This window comes from Notolepis coatsorum, assembly GCF_963971535.1.
Source record: "Notolepis coatsorum genome assembly, chromosome: 17".
Taxonomy (NCBI): Eukaryota; Metazoa; Chordata; class Actinopteri; order Aulopiformes; family Paralepididae; genus Notolepis; species Notolepis coatsorum.
Window position 1 is genome coordinate 101002099 of NC_140181.1, and position 12935 is coordinate 101015033.

Below are 12935 nucleotides of genomic sequence, written 5' to 3' on the forward strand. Positions count from 1 at the left end.
AATCTCAACCATGGATCACATCGAAGTCTCACAATTTAATAACATCTGGGAATTGCTTGTGGATAATCATAGGAGATTGACCTGTGAGCCATCCACTCCATAACCCACCCTTCTCTCAATCCCCCTCCTCACCTGCTACTTTACTTACTCCCCTCTCTACCCCCCCCCCCCTTTCCCTTGTCATGTGTATTCATTGTTGTCCTTCATTGTCCTTAGTTGTAATTTGTTTGTCAATGTTTGAGTTCCCAAACTTCCCACCCTCCGAGAGGGCAATGGAATATATTTTTTTATATTTTTCTTATTTTTACTACACTTTTTATTTAATTTTGTACTGTAAATAGTTAAAACGTATAATAAATAATAAAGTTGTCCCCCGAAGAGGGGGGGGGGGGGGGGTGGATGGAGTGCCCTCAAAAAAGGGCAGAGGAAAAAAGAAAAAAAGAAAAAAAAGGCAGCAAATTCAACTTTCAAACAATGTATCATCATCTAGTGGACTCCTCTCCATCCCCAGCTCACGCCTCAGCACCATGGGTGCCTGGGCTTTCAGCTGCTCGGCTCCCAGACTTTGGAACTCCCTGCCCTCACATATCCGACAGTCTGACTCACTATCAACATTCAAATCTCAACTGAAAACCCATCTGTTCAAATTAGCTTATTCACTGTAACCTCTGCCACTGTCCTATACCCTCCTGCTGTTTGTTTGTTTTGTTATTTTAACTTAACTGTTTTTTATACTTCCTGTTGCTTGTTTTATTGTTAAACTTGACTTTTAACTGCCTTGTTTTTTATTTAAATTTTTTCTATGATCTGTAAGGTGACCTTGGGTGTCCTGAAAGGCGCCAGCAAATAAAATGTATTATTATTATTATTATTGGATGATTGGCGAAAAATGCAGACTGGTGCCAACAGACGAGAGCAAAGTTCCGCGACGTGCGGCAAACAAGCAGTGTGGTATGAAATTAAAACACCAGTTCAGTAAGTCATTCAAACTTTATCATTACTTATATATGACTGTGACGGTACCACACATGTGAATTGATTGAATTGATTGAATTGATTGATTGAATTGATTGATTGATTGATTGATTGATTGAAAACTTTATCAACAGATTGCAGAATGGGTACAATACAGTACAATTCTTCTGAACAGTAACAATGCAATTAAACTGACGTCAAATCGGAGCAAAAAAAGCTGAATCCGCTTCAAGAAGACGTGATACATTAGGTATATAAGAATTACAATGAGACATTCATTAACTAAATAAAAAAAATACAATTAGGCTTTTAACCCTCTAAAGCCGGGCGCAACACATGTTTTGCAAAACGTTACATTTCTTTGGATCCGTTTGTGCTAAAGACTCGCTTAGATTGTCATCTAAAAATGTTGTGTATCTCTCCGTCAGTGCGCAGAAGTAAATAATAGAACCTTGAATCTTCCCTGGACTGCATCTAATCCGCTGTATCTATCTATTTATCATATCTATGTCTGTCACTATAGCCAATGGAAATGCTAGAAATGGTCACGTGGACTGGGAGAACCAATGGAAAAGTCCTATCGTTTCTCAATAGTCCAGTCCGCTCCACAGAACGGGCCGTCAGATAGACGCACTGGTTGCGCGTAATGTAGGGATGGATAGGCGCTTGTCTCTGGTTTTATAATAAAATGGCAAAAAGACAAAGGTATAATGTTCAGTGCAAACATTTATTATATATAATAATGGAAAGTAGAAACAACTGTTAACAGTTTATTTTTACACATTTTCTGCCTCTGCCACAAATGTGTGTCTTAGTTATAAGTTTCACTATCAATTTATTAAATTAGCCATTGTTTTTGGTTCTGGCCCGCCATATAATGGGATTGGAAAAATGTTGGCCCGGGGCCAAGCTTAATTGCCAACCCCTGCTGTAGAGCCACACAGCCAATATAACCAGACTGTAGAGCCAGATAGCAGGACCCAAAATATTTCTCTATTTCTCAAACCGTTGGAATCAGATTAGTAGTTCATATTAAACCTGCTATATGTAAGATTGTCAATAGTTTGGAACAGCGTGTGAAGTACACATCATTTGGCTATTTTTGTTAAAGGGTAAATTCGGAATCCCTGTGTGGAGTTTGGATGTTCTTCCCCTGTTTGCATGTGTTTCCTCTGGGTACTCCGGTTTCCTTCCGCATCATAAAAGTCATGCATGCTAAGTACACCCTCCTGCCAAGGCGCTGGCATTAGAACTGGTCCCCGGGCACCAGACTGTGGCCACACACTGCTCCTATGTAGTTATATGGGTTAAATGCAAAGGACAAATTCCTGGTATATGTAAAATGCAAAATGCAAAAGGTTATTATGAAAATGGTTCCTGCAGGGATTTGAGCTGACCAATTTTGGATTGTGATTTGAGTGAGCTTTCCTTAACCTCTTGACTATAGGAGCTTGACACATTTCTAAGTATTTTTCTTATATTTAAAACTGAAGAAAATCTTATCTGAATGTACAACATTTAAACCAGCCAATCTCTTAGTTATATTGTGCAGTCAAAACGGTCTCATATTTTGTTGCAAAATGCAAACAAATTTAAAATATTATGAAAATGGGTGGTATGAGGGGATCTGGGAGGTACTGGGGGGTATGAGGGGATCTGGGAGGGTACTGGGTGGTATGAGGGGATCTGGGAGGTACTGGGGGGTATGAGGGGATCTGGGAGGGTACTGGGTGGTATGAGGGGATCTGGGTGGTATGAGGGGATCTGGGAGGTACTGGGTGGTATGAGGGGATCTGGGAGGGTACTGGGTGGTATGAGGGGATCTGGGAGGTACTGGGTGGTATGAGGGGATCTGGGAGGTACTGGGTGGTATGAGGGAATCTGGGAGGTACTGGGTGGTATGAGGGGATCTGGGAGGTACTGGGTGGTATGAGGGGATCTGGGAGGTACTGGGTGGTATGAGGTATGTTAAATATAAAGTTGTGTTTTATGATAAAAAGGCTTTCTTTTTCAGTTTTTTCTACCGTAAATCTATATTGGTCAATTTTGACCCGTAACACCACAGAGATTACTATAGTTAATAATATAAAGTTCTAAAAACCTCCTTTTTTATTTTTTATTTCTTTTTAAATACTATTCTAATATTAGTTTATTTTTAGTCAGATAACATAATTATCCACTATCTTCACTCTAGGGAATAATAAGTGAATTTAATAAGATTTCTTACTTAAAAATATGTAGTGTAGTGTGTGTTGGGCCCATACAATAAAATGAAAATAGGATTGAATGGTTATAAATGCATAATAAGTTAGTTATGATGTAGTAAAAACAATATTGGATGATAGACATACATTTTGAGTTAAATCATGGGTAAAAATGTACCCGCAAACACCATGAATGAACAGAAACAGCTTTCGAACACAACAAAAGGGTTAAGAGCATGTTTACTATAAAAGCGAACAGTTATAGTATCTCTAATAGTAACAATTCTTTGTTTAAAAAAGGCTGTTTCCGTTTGACTTTGGTCATTGCATGGGGGCGGAAATCAAGACGAGTGGTTTCGTTGGCCTTGTAGTTGGGAGAGTGACGCCCATAAACAACACACATGGCCTCTGTTGATAAACCTTCGCCTTGAGGAAACATCCCCCTACAATCCATCGGATTTAATGAACGAGGTATTGGACTTTGTTAATCGTGTCAATGACTCTGCCTCAGAGGGTCTGTCTGGTCTGTCTTGCATCTTTATGGGTAAGTTGTTGACTAGTTGTTTATTTAGAATGTTTGTGTGTGGTACAGCCCTGTTGGACAGTGAAAAGTAGCGTTAAAATAGCGTTACTGTCACCGCATTTAAACGGCATCATAACCTCTTACAATTGCGCACTTTAGAAGTGTTATTAGCTAATTAATAAGCTTGGCGCATTGGACCGGAAACCAGGGTGAATTAGTGAGAAGAAGAAATTGTAGTCCTAAAACAGAGGAGACCCAGGGCTTTCGATTTACGCCTAGATTTTATAAAACTACACTACCGAGCTCACACCAGCCGCCGACAGTGGCTGCCGACAGCGGAAGTCCAACCATATCACATTTTTCTGACCTTTTTCATGTTTATATCTCACAGGTCGAACAAACCTAACCGTGCTTGCCATAAAATACAACGTATATTGTTTCTTTACCTTTCTGTGAACAGCTGATATTTACAATGTCCTTATTAGAATTATGATGGTGGTTATATGTGCATGGGGACTGGAATTCTCTGTAATAGTGTAATAGTGTATAATATTGTAATAGTGTGTAATAGTATAATAGTGTGTAATAGTGTAATGGTGTGTAATAATGTAACAGTGTAATAGTGTGTAATAGTGTAATGGTGTGTAATAATGTAATAGTGAAATAGTATAATAGTATGTAATAGTTCGGCAGTGTAATTGTGTGATAGTGTAATACAAGTGTGTAATAGTGTGTAATAGTGTAATGGTGTGTAATAATGTACTAGTGTGTAATAATGTAATAGTGTATAATAGTGTATTAGTGTAATGGTGTGTAATAATGTAATAGTGAAATAGTACAATAGTATGTAATAGTTCGGCAGTGTAATTGTGTGATAGTGTAATAACAGTGTGTAATAGTGTGTTTGCTCTGTGAGAGAGAGAATTCAGGCTTTTGTATAAGTGAGTGAGTGAGTGAGTGAGTGAGTGAGTGAGTGAGTGAGTGAGTGAGTGAGTGAGTGAGTGAGTGAGTGAGTGAGTGAGTGAGTGAGTGAGTGGGTGAGTGGGTGAGTGGGTGAGTGAGTGAGTGAGTGAGTGAGTGAGTGAGTGAGTGAGTGAGTGAGTGAGTGAGTGAGTGAGTGGGTGAGTGGGTGAGTGAGTGGGTGAGTGAGTGAGTGAGTGAGTGAGTGAGTGGGTGAGTGGGTGAGTGGGTGAGTGAGTGAGTGAGTGAGTGAGTGAGTGAGTGAGTGAGTGAGTGAGTGAGTGAGTGAGTGAGTGAGTGAGTGAGTGAGTAAGTGAGTGAGTGAGTGAGTGAGTGAGTGAGTGAGTGAGTGAGTGAGTGAGTGAGTGAGTGAGTGAGTGAGTGGGTGAGTGAGGCAAATGAGTAGGTAGGTAGGTAGGTAGGTAGGTGTGTCTGTGACTTGACTCACAGTCGTTTAATCCTGGCCATATATCCGACGTCAAGAGAGAAAATTGCCTTAAATTAAACACTGGGTACTGTAAGTATGGGGTAAATGGGTTCGAGCGCGTTGGAAGTAATGGAGCTGACAGGGAGAGAGAGCTCCGGTTTCCTCCGTCATATCAGAGATTTGCGGCAAACATTTGCAGAAAGGATTCGTGCTGAAAGCCTTTCCCGGCTATAGATGTTTTTCCAAAGGCCGACGCTCCCTCATCAAGGCCACACTTTCAGCGCTCCGTCATGTTCTTCACGAGAGATTGCAACCTCGCTGTGTGACGAATGTATCGGGGGTGGGGGGGGGGGGACGGGGACGGACGGACGGACGCCATGTAATACCTGAAGGTGTCTTTGTTATCAGTCTATGTCACCCCCCCCAGGGTGACTACAGACGGTCAGAGGAGTGTCTGTGGCTCTCTGACATTGGTTAAAGGTTACCTCTGCGTTCCCTCTGATGTCTGACACACACTGTGAACGTGGCAGGCTAGAGGACACCTATCATACCACCTGCAACAACACGGCTTTTCTTGGATCATTTTGCATTAGCTTTGCTCCAGAGAACCGACTCCCATACATTTGCATTCATCCGTTTCATTATGTATCTCCACCGGCGGGGCAAAGCCGGGTCGGGATTATGCGATCGGTTTGCGTGCGCGACGTGTCATGACAGATATTAGACCGTGTCGGCCTTGTAGTTTGCCAGATATAGCTGCAGACGGTGTAACGGTGTCTGGCTGTGTAACGTCAAGGATAGCTAAGCAACTCCTTCTGTATCACAAAACTCCTTCTGTATCACAAGACTCCTTCTGTATCACAAACAGTACTGTATTTGCAAATCTGGTATGTCATAAATGTATAGATGTAGCAGTACTGACTATCTGTATGTCATGTATGTCATATATGTCCTGATGAATTGAAAATGGGGGACCCTGATGTAAACAAGACGAAAGTCTTTCTCTGGTCTGTACTGTATTGTACCCATTCTGCAATCTGTTAATAAAGTTTTCAATCAATCAATCAATCAATCAATCAAGTAGCCCACCAAGACATTGTATCTTCTGGGATTCTGTACATTCCTGCTGACTTGTTGTAAAGAACTTGTAAGTCGCTTTGGATAAAACCGTCAGCTAAAATACAAAATGTAAATGTGAATAGTGTAATAATAGTGTGTAATAGTGTGTAATAGTGTGTTTGCTCTGTGAGAGAGAGGTGTGGCTGCAGCCTGGTGGAGATTTGCTCACCTTTCTAGTTGAGACTGGGATGATGTCTATACGACTGTCAGTCAACTTCTTCAAAGTGATGTGTTTGTATTACACACAGAAAGGTATAGAAACAATATACGTTGTATTTTATGGCAATAACGTTTAGGTTTGTTCGACCCATGAGATATCACAAAAATAACGATTATTTTTTTAATTCACGTCAGCCCCTCCAGGTTAGACAGGGGCTGAAATCTTGACGTCCATCCAAATCCCCGGTTCTCCTCTTTCTTAGGACTACAATGGTTTCATGACGGCTTCCTTTATTTGCGTCTAATTCATCCGGTTTCTGATCCAATGCGCTGAGATTTCTATAAACTCATATTCTGCTAATAATACTTAAAAATCATTGGTAAACAAACGTAGTGGTGAAAATATACACGTTGACTGCTGTTTTGATAGGGTTAGGGTCTTTACTCTTGGCTACGTTTGAAAAAGAAACGCAACGTTAATTAATACGGACTATATTCATCTATTTATGACGTGAAATAAATATCCGCCCGATACAAATACAACCCATATTATAATAAACTAAAAAAAAATGAATAAATAAATAAAACTAATACTGAAACAAATAAAAACTAAACTAAAACTAAACAATTTTAAACAATAAGAACAAAACTGAAACTATAGCAAACGCACACTGGAAACTAACTGAAGCTAAACTGAATTGAAAACACAAATTCACAACCAAAAAACGAATGAAAAATACAAAACTATAATAACCCCGGTCAGATATCACTTTTGTGAAATAAAGCAGCTGCAAAGTGATATTGCAGTGGTATTGAAAGAGGGTCATGCTTTTGCCACTATTGTTGGGATTAGAACCGTTTACATTTTAAAACCACAACACAGTTGCTCACACATTCATATGACAGTACTGTGCATTTGGTCTGAAAATAGTCATTTGGCTGTATCTTTATCTGTATCTTAGTATTATACTTACCATCAACACATGAAGGTCTGTTTCTAGTGGTTCCAGCCACCTTGCCTGGCAGACAGGAGCATTTGACTGTCTGAGATCTCTCCTCGATACGATTCTTATTGCAGCATCTGTGAGCAGCAATTACCTCACAAGTGCCTCCCTCTAATAAGAAAGAGACAACAAAACCGACAAGCATTAATTCACCCTCTCAGGAAAGGATGCATGTAACTACTTACAAGTCACCGCTGCGGGTTGGATGAGTGTGTTAAAATAGGGCAATATTTTACCACTCCAACAACAATGTTCTGAATTCTATCAGGTCTGACCGTTGACGGATCAAGGAACATTTTCGTCGTTATGCCAATTCCCTTCCTGGTCGTCGCGCTGCCCTACTGTCTGTCTGGGGAGAGGGTGTGTAGATTACCACATGCCTCCTCTGATACATGTGGAGTCGCCAGCCGCTTCTTTTCACCTGACAGCGAGGAGTTTCACTGGGAGAGAGTAACATGTGCAGAGGTTCACAATATCTTCCCCGTGATCCCCTCCCTGCGGAACAGGAGCCCCCGACCGACCAGTAGGAGTCGCTGTTGCAGCGACCGGGACTCCCATCAGCGAACAAATCAAATCAAATCAAATTTATTTGTAAGGCCCGACAACACACATTAATGTCCCCATGGGCCGGACACGTCTTCTTTAAACAAGTCAAGAAGAAACATTACGATAAATCAAGAACACAAAAACACCATAAAGTCCAATTTTTTTTTTTATAAATAAAATAAATGCAACACTCCCAGACATACCCCACGCGAAGGTAAGGAAAAACTCACTAAAACCTAGCAATAGGAAAAATGCACCACAGGCAATGTGGAGGAGAGAAACCTTAGAAGGGCCGTTCAAGGGGGGATCTCCCTTCTTAGATGTCGGTGATAGTAGTGTTGCTATAAAACAGGCAAAACAGTTGGTAAGCATGCACTCATAAGTGTAATGAAACACAGATAAGTGCATGCGATAGCAACTGAACATTCATCGTCACGGGACGTCCAACACTCTGGTCATCACTACTACTACACTGCCGTTTGTGTCCGTAGGGCCTTCTGACCAAGCCGGAGGTACCGCTTGGTCTCTGTGGCGGTACAGTAGGCGAGTGCTTAGACCTCTATACTGCCCGGCCGTCTGGAACATCTTCTTTTAAGATGCGCGCTGACTAAGATTTACAATAGTTTTAAATGTGGACCGTGTAGATTCAACCCCATACAATTACGTGGAATAAACACAACATTTATTAGCTGGGTCTACAAGGTCCTCATTCCAAATGATCAAACATCTTAGTGGAAGTGCCAATCTCAAAGATCTCCATTTCACGGTCACGGTAAATAAAGTACTAATCGATCACAGGAGAAAAGGTACATAATGTACGTTAAGTTATAGCCATAAGTAATATATTTAGCATTGTATCGGCAAAAGTCCAAAAGATACATTGGGAACTGGAGTCCATTGCAGTCAAGTGCTCTAACCACTACTACACACACAGCAGTACTATGATTGTGTAATATATGTACTTATTTGTAAAACAATACGTAAATATATTACTTATGTTACAATATGTACCTTTTCCCATGTGGTCGATTAGTACTTTATTTATATATATATATAAATATATATTAATTAAGATACATTCCTGGAAATTACACCACAGACACCCAGTTCATACTACTTGGTAAAGCTACATAGACAAGGGCTTTCATATACTCATAGGCTCATTCACCATGGTGTTACCTCATTCGGCGATAGATAGTGACTCAACAGACATTTATTTAAAAGGGAGATCTCCGAGATTGGCACTTTAATTATAAGCGTAGGGTCTGTCGTTCAAATACAAATAATTTTGGACACATCTCAAAGTGCAACCATCTTAAACACATGTGTCTCGTGGCTTGATTTACGGCGTCAACACAGATGGGTTCTTTTCATGCTTCTGATCACAGGTTTATTACGGCGGCTGTGCCATAAAGACGTCACACAAGTTTACCATAAAGTGGAGTAATGGCTGCTGTATTGTGCGTTTGGTAAGCCAGGTCCCCGGGGACTGTCGAGTGTAAAAGGTATGATGGAGAGACGTGAGCGAGAGGGAGTGCAAAGAGACGGATCTATTAGCAGGAGGACAAGTTGGCTGTCGGGCGACTTCTCTTGAATACCAACACTGCCTCCGCCCGTGCAATTATATCGGCAGGCTTTCAGACTGTGGCCCGAAAAGACGAGAGAACCGGGACCGACTGAAGACCCGTGACCCGTCCTCACCCCTCCCAAGCCGTCAGCCTCTCCCACCTGCACAGTTCAGTACCTCAGTCCTTACACAACAAAGGACCATCCAACAATTAGACTCGTCTGCGTAGGACAAGGGTCAAGGAAGCTGTTCACAAAAATCCTGCGTGTGCAGCGACAGACAGAGGATATGAAGGTGAAGGTGTGAAGGAGGCGATTTTGTCGAAGTTATTTGACAGTCAGACAGCAACATGAACTTCCTAATTATGAAGAACTGTGATTTGGTGTTCTATGTCTTACAAGGTGGCCTGTTGGGATGTTAGATCCTAATGTGAAAAACTGTGATTTTATATGTCTGCTCATTTTACCCTTGCTATTATTTTACTTATTTCTACTTTTATCTCCATGCCCCACTATCCGCTGGGTACTCTGACCTTTATCATGTTTTGTAACAGATTACAGAAGCCTATTGGAACGTGAGGTTCTGATATAATTTGTTTAATTAATATATATCCCACTTTATGCTTTGCTCTTGCTGCTTGTTTTACACTGATTTTATGTCTTATTTCTTACTGATGTAAAACACTTTGAACTGCAATCCCCTGTATGAAAGGTGCTATACAAATAAAGTTATTATTATTATTATTATTATTATTATTATTATTATTATTATTATTATTATTATTATTATTATTATTATTATTATTATTATTATTATTATTATTATTATTATTATTATTATTATTATTATTATTATTATTATTATTATTATTATTATTATTATTATTATTATTATTATTATTATTATTATTATTATTATTATTATTATTATTATTATTATTATTATTATATTATTATTATTATTATTATTATGTATTACTTTTATTTGTATACACCATTTTAGTTTTCTGTGACCCATGTAGTTCTGATATGGCTGATTCTCAGCAGCAACCACATTGATAGTTATAAATTATAATATAATGAACAAAGTTTACGTTAGACCCCCCAGTCAATTAGTTGGCAAATCATATTTGGTTGTGTAGGGTCCTAGTCGACTAATTACAGCATTAGTCTTTATAATCAATTCTTTCAATTGTCAGTGCATATCCAGCATCATACCCTTATTCAGAAATATGTATTGGTCATTGATTAATACTGAGAGGCTATTTTGTATGACAGTGTTTACCTTCAGGAGGGCAAGAATATCGGGATGGTAGGGACTTTAGGGACTTTTAGGGACAATGATCGTCTGCAGTCAGAAACGGCTCTAATAACGTCACCTGTTACTATCTGCAGTACTTAAAACCCTTAGAAAACACCCCTTTCCGTAAAAAAATAATTACTTTGTGAGATAACCTTTTTTATTTGCTCATATCTGAACCCCCATTTTCCAAAGTCAAAGCCTAGCTAAGCTAAGCAGTAAAGGAGCTTAGGTTATGTATGGAGAGAGTTCCACGTCAGTTTCAAGATATAATTGGGCCATCATCATGCGAGCGCCGGCGGGGATTAGCCAGCCTGGCCCCTCTTGACCCCCAGTACACCACACACCTTGCTCCCACACGCTCCCGCCACCCCCACCCCCTCTTGACCCCCAGTACACCACACACCTTGCTCCCTCACACTCCCGCCACCCCCCCTCTCACGCCATTAGCAAAAGTGATCACTGCCAGGTTGTGACCCGTGCAAAGAATCTTTCAAACGCTACCTCAGGGGAACCCTTTAACATTCCCTGCTATGTTATTCAGGATTTGCCATGTGCTAGACTTGATTGCCTCGTACCCGGGGTGAGATTCTTTGAAGTTCGCTTTTAACCCTTTCACTACCACAATACCAAATTGTTAACCCTTTCACTGCGACAATACAGAAGGTTAACCTTTTCACTGCCACCCTACAGAAGGTTAACCATTTCACTACCACACTACAGACGGTTAACCCGTTCACAACCACACTACGGACGGTTAACCCTTTCACTACCAGGTAGTGAAAGGTTAACCTTCTGTAGTGTGGTAGTGAAAGGGTTAAAGTTGCATGAACATTATAGGCAAACAAGGACAAATGACAGAGGAGGAAAAAAAAGAAAAAAGTAAGAACTGAAACCAAGCCCAGTCGGAGGGAGTATGAGCCTATACACAGTTAGAAGGGGGGCGACGACAGTGGCTCAGGAGGTAGAGCAGTCGTCTGGTAATCCGGAGGTTCCCGGTTCGATTCCCGCTCCTCCCTGGCAGCATGTCAAAGTGTCCTTGAGCAAGTCACTTAACCCCCTAACTACTCCAGATGAGCAGGTTGGCACCTTGCATGGTCGCCTCCGCTGTCAGTGTGTGAATGTGTGAGTGAATGGGTAAAATGTGAGGAACAAATTGTAAAGAGCTTTGGATAAAAGCGCTATATGAATGCACCATTTATCATTTAGAAGGGAACAACACACCCCCCAAATCAAGAATTACAAAATATTATTCAGGAAAGTTCAATCAATATCTGTGAACATGAGCTACTCTCTCCCGAAGCCAGAAACCTGAGAAGTAAGGTCACACAGGAACCCAAAGTGCAGCAAAACGGCAGTTCCCATGTGAGCAGGAACCTGGTTGTTCACACCAGAAGTGCTTTTCTCCTTGCCGGTCTTCTCTCTCTCTCTCTCTCTCTCTCTCTCTCTCTCTCTCTCTCTCTCTCTCTCTCTCTCTCTCTCTCTCTCTCTCTCTCTCTCTCTCTCTCTCTCTCTCTCTCTCTCTGTCTCTCTCTGTCTGTCTGTCTCTCTGTGTGTGTGTGTGTCTGTCTGTCTGTCTGTCTGTCTGTCTGTCTGTCTGTCTGTCTGTCTGTCTGTCTGTCTGTCTGTCTGTCTGTCTGTCTGTCTGTCTGTCTGTCTGTCTGTCTGTCTCTCTGTCTGTGTGTGTGTCTATCTGTCTGTCTGTCTGTCCATCCGTCTGTCTGTCTGTAGCACGTATAGTAATGAGCATTCCTGCTGTACATGTATACAACACTTCTGGAGCACGTATAGTAATGAGTTGGGTTTTTTTTACCAACAAGGGGCGTTCCACATTATTGTGGCATCATTTTTTACGGCTGTGGGTGGGGCGTTCCACATTGATGTGGCATAATTGCGAAACGTGTTTAGTCCCTTGTTTGAGCCAAATCTGGGTTGAACATGATTTGTGGAACTCCCCCTGGTGTTGTGGTCGTGGAATTCACTGACCTTTGGGAAGTATTTCGACATGTACATGGGTACCTTAGTGGTGTAGTGTCTTGTAGACCAGGCCCATTGCAAGTTGCTGTACTCTGTCGTCTACTCTACGCCATCCTAGGTTGTCAAAATGGGCAGGGGTAAGGTGGGTTTTAGGAGTAAGGCCAAGCAGTAGTCT

General features: G+C 41.0%; 1 protein-coding gene across 1 annotated transcript in view; it reads right to left on the reverse strand.

Moving 5' to 3' along the window:
* LOC311243552 (chemokine-like protein TAFA-1) overlaps positions 1-12935 on the reverse strand; it is a gene marked incomplete at both ends in the record, with an annotated part of 108962 nt that overhangs the window by 13853 nt on the left and 82174 nt on the right. The window contains one exon of the mRNA XM_084332807.1: positions 7342-7482. Coding sequence (XP_084188933.1) covers positions 7342-7482 — 141 coding nt within the window. The remainder of the gene's footprint in view (positions 1-7341; positions 7483-12935) is intronic.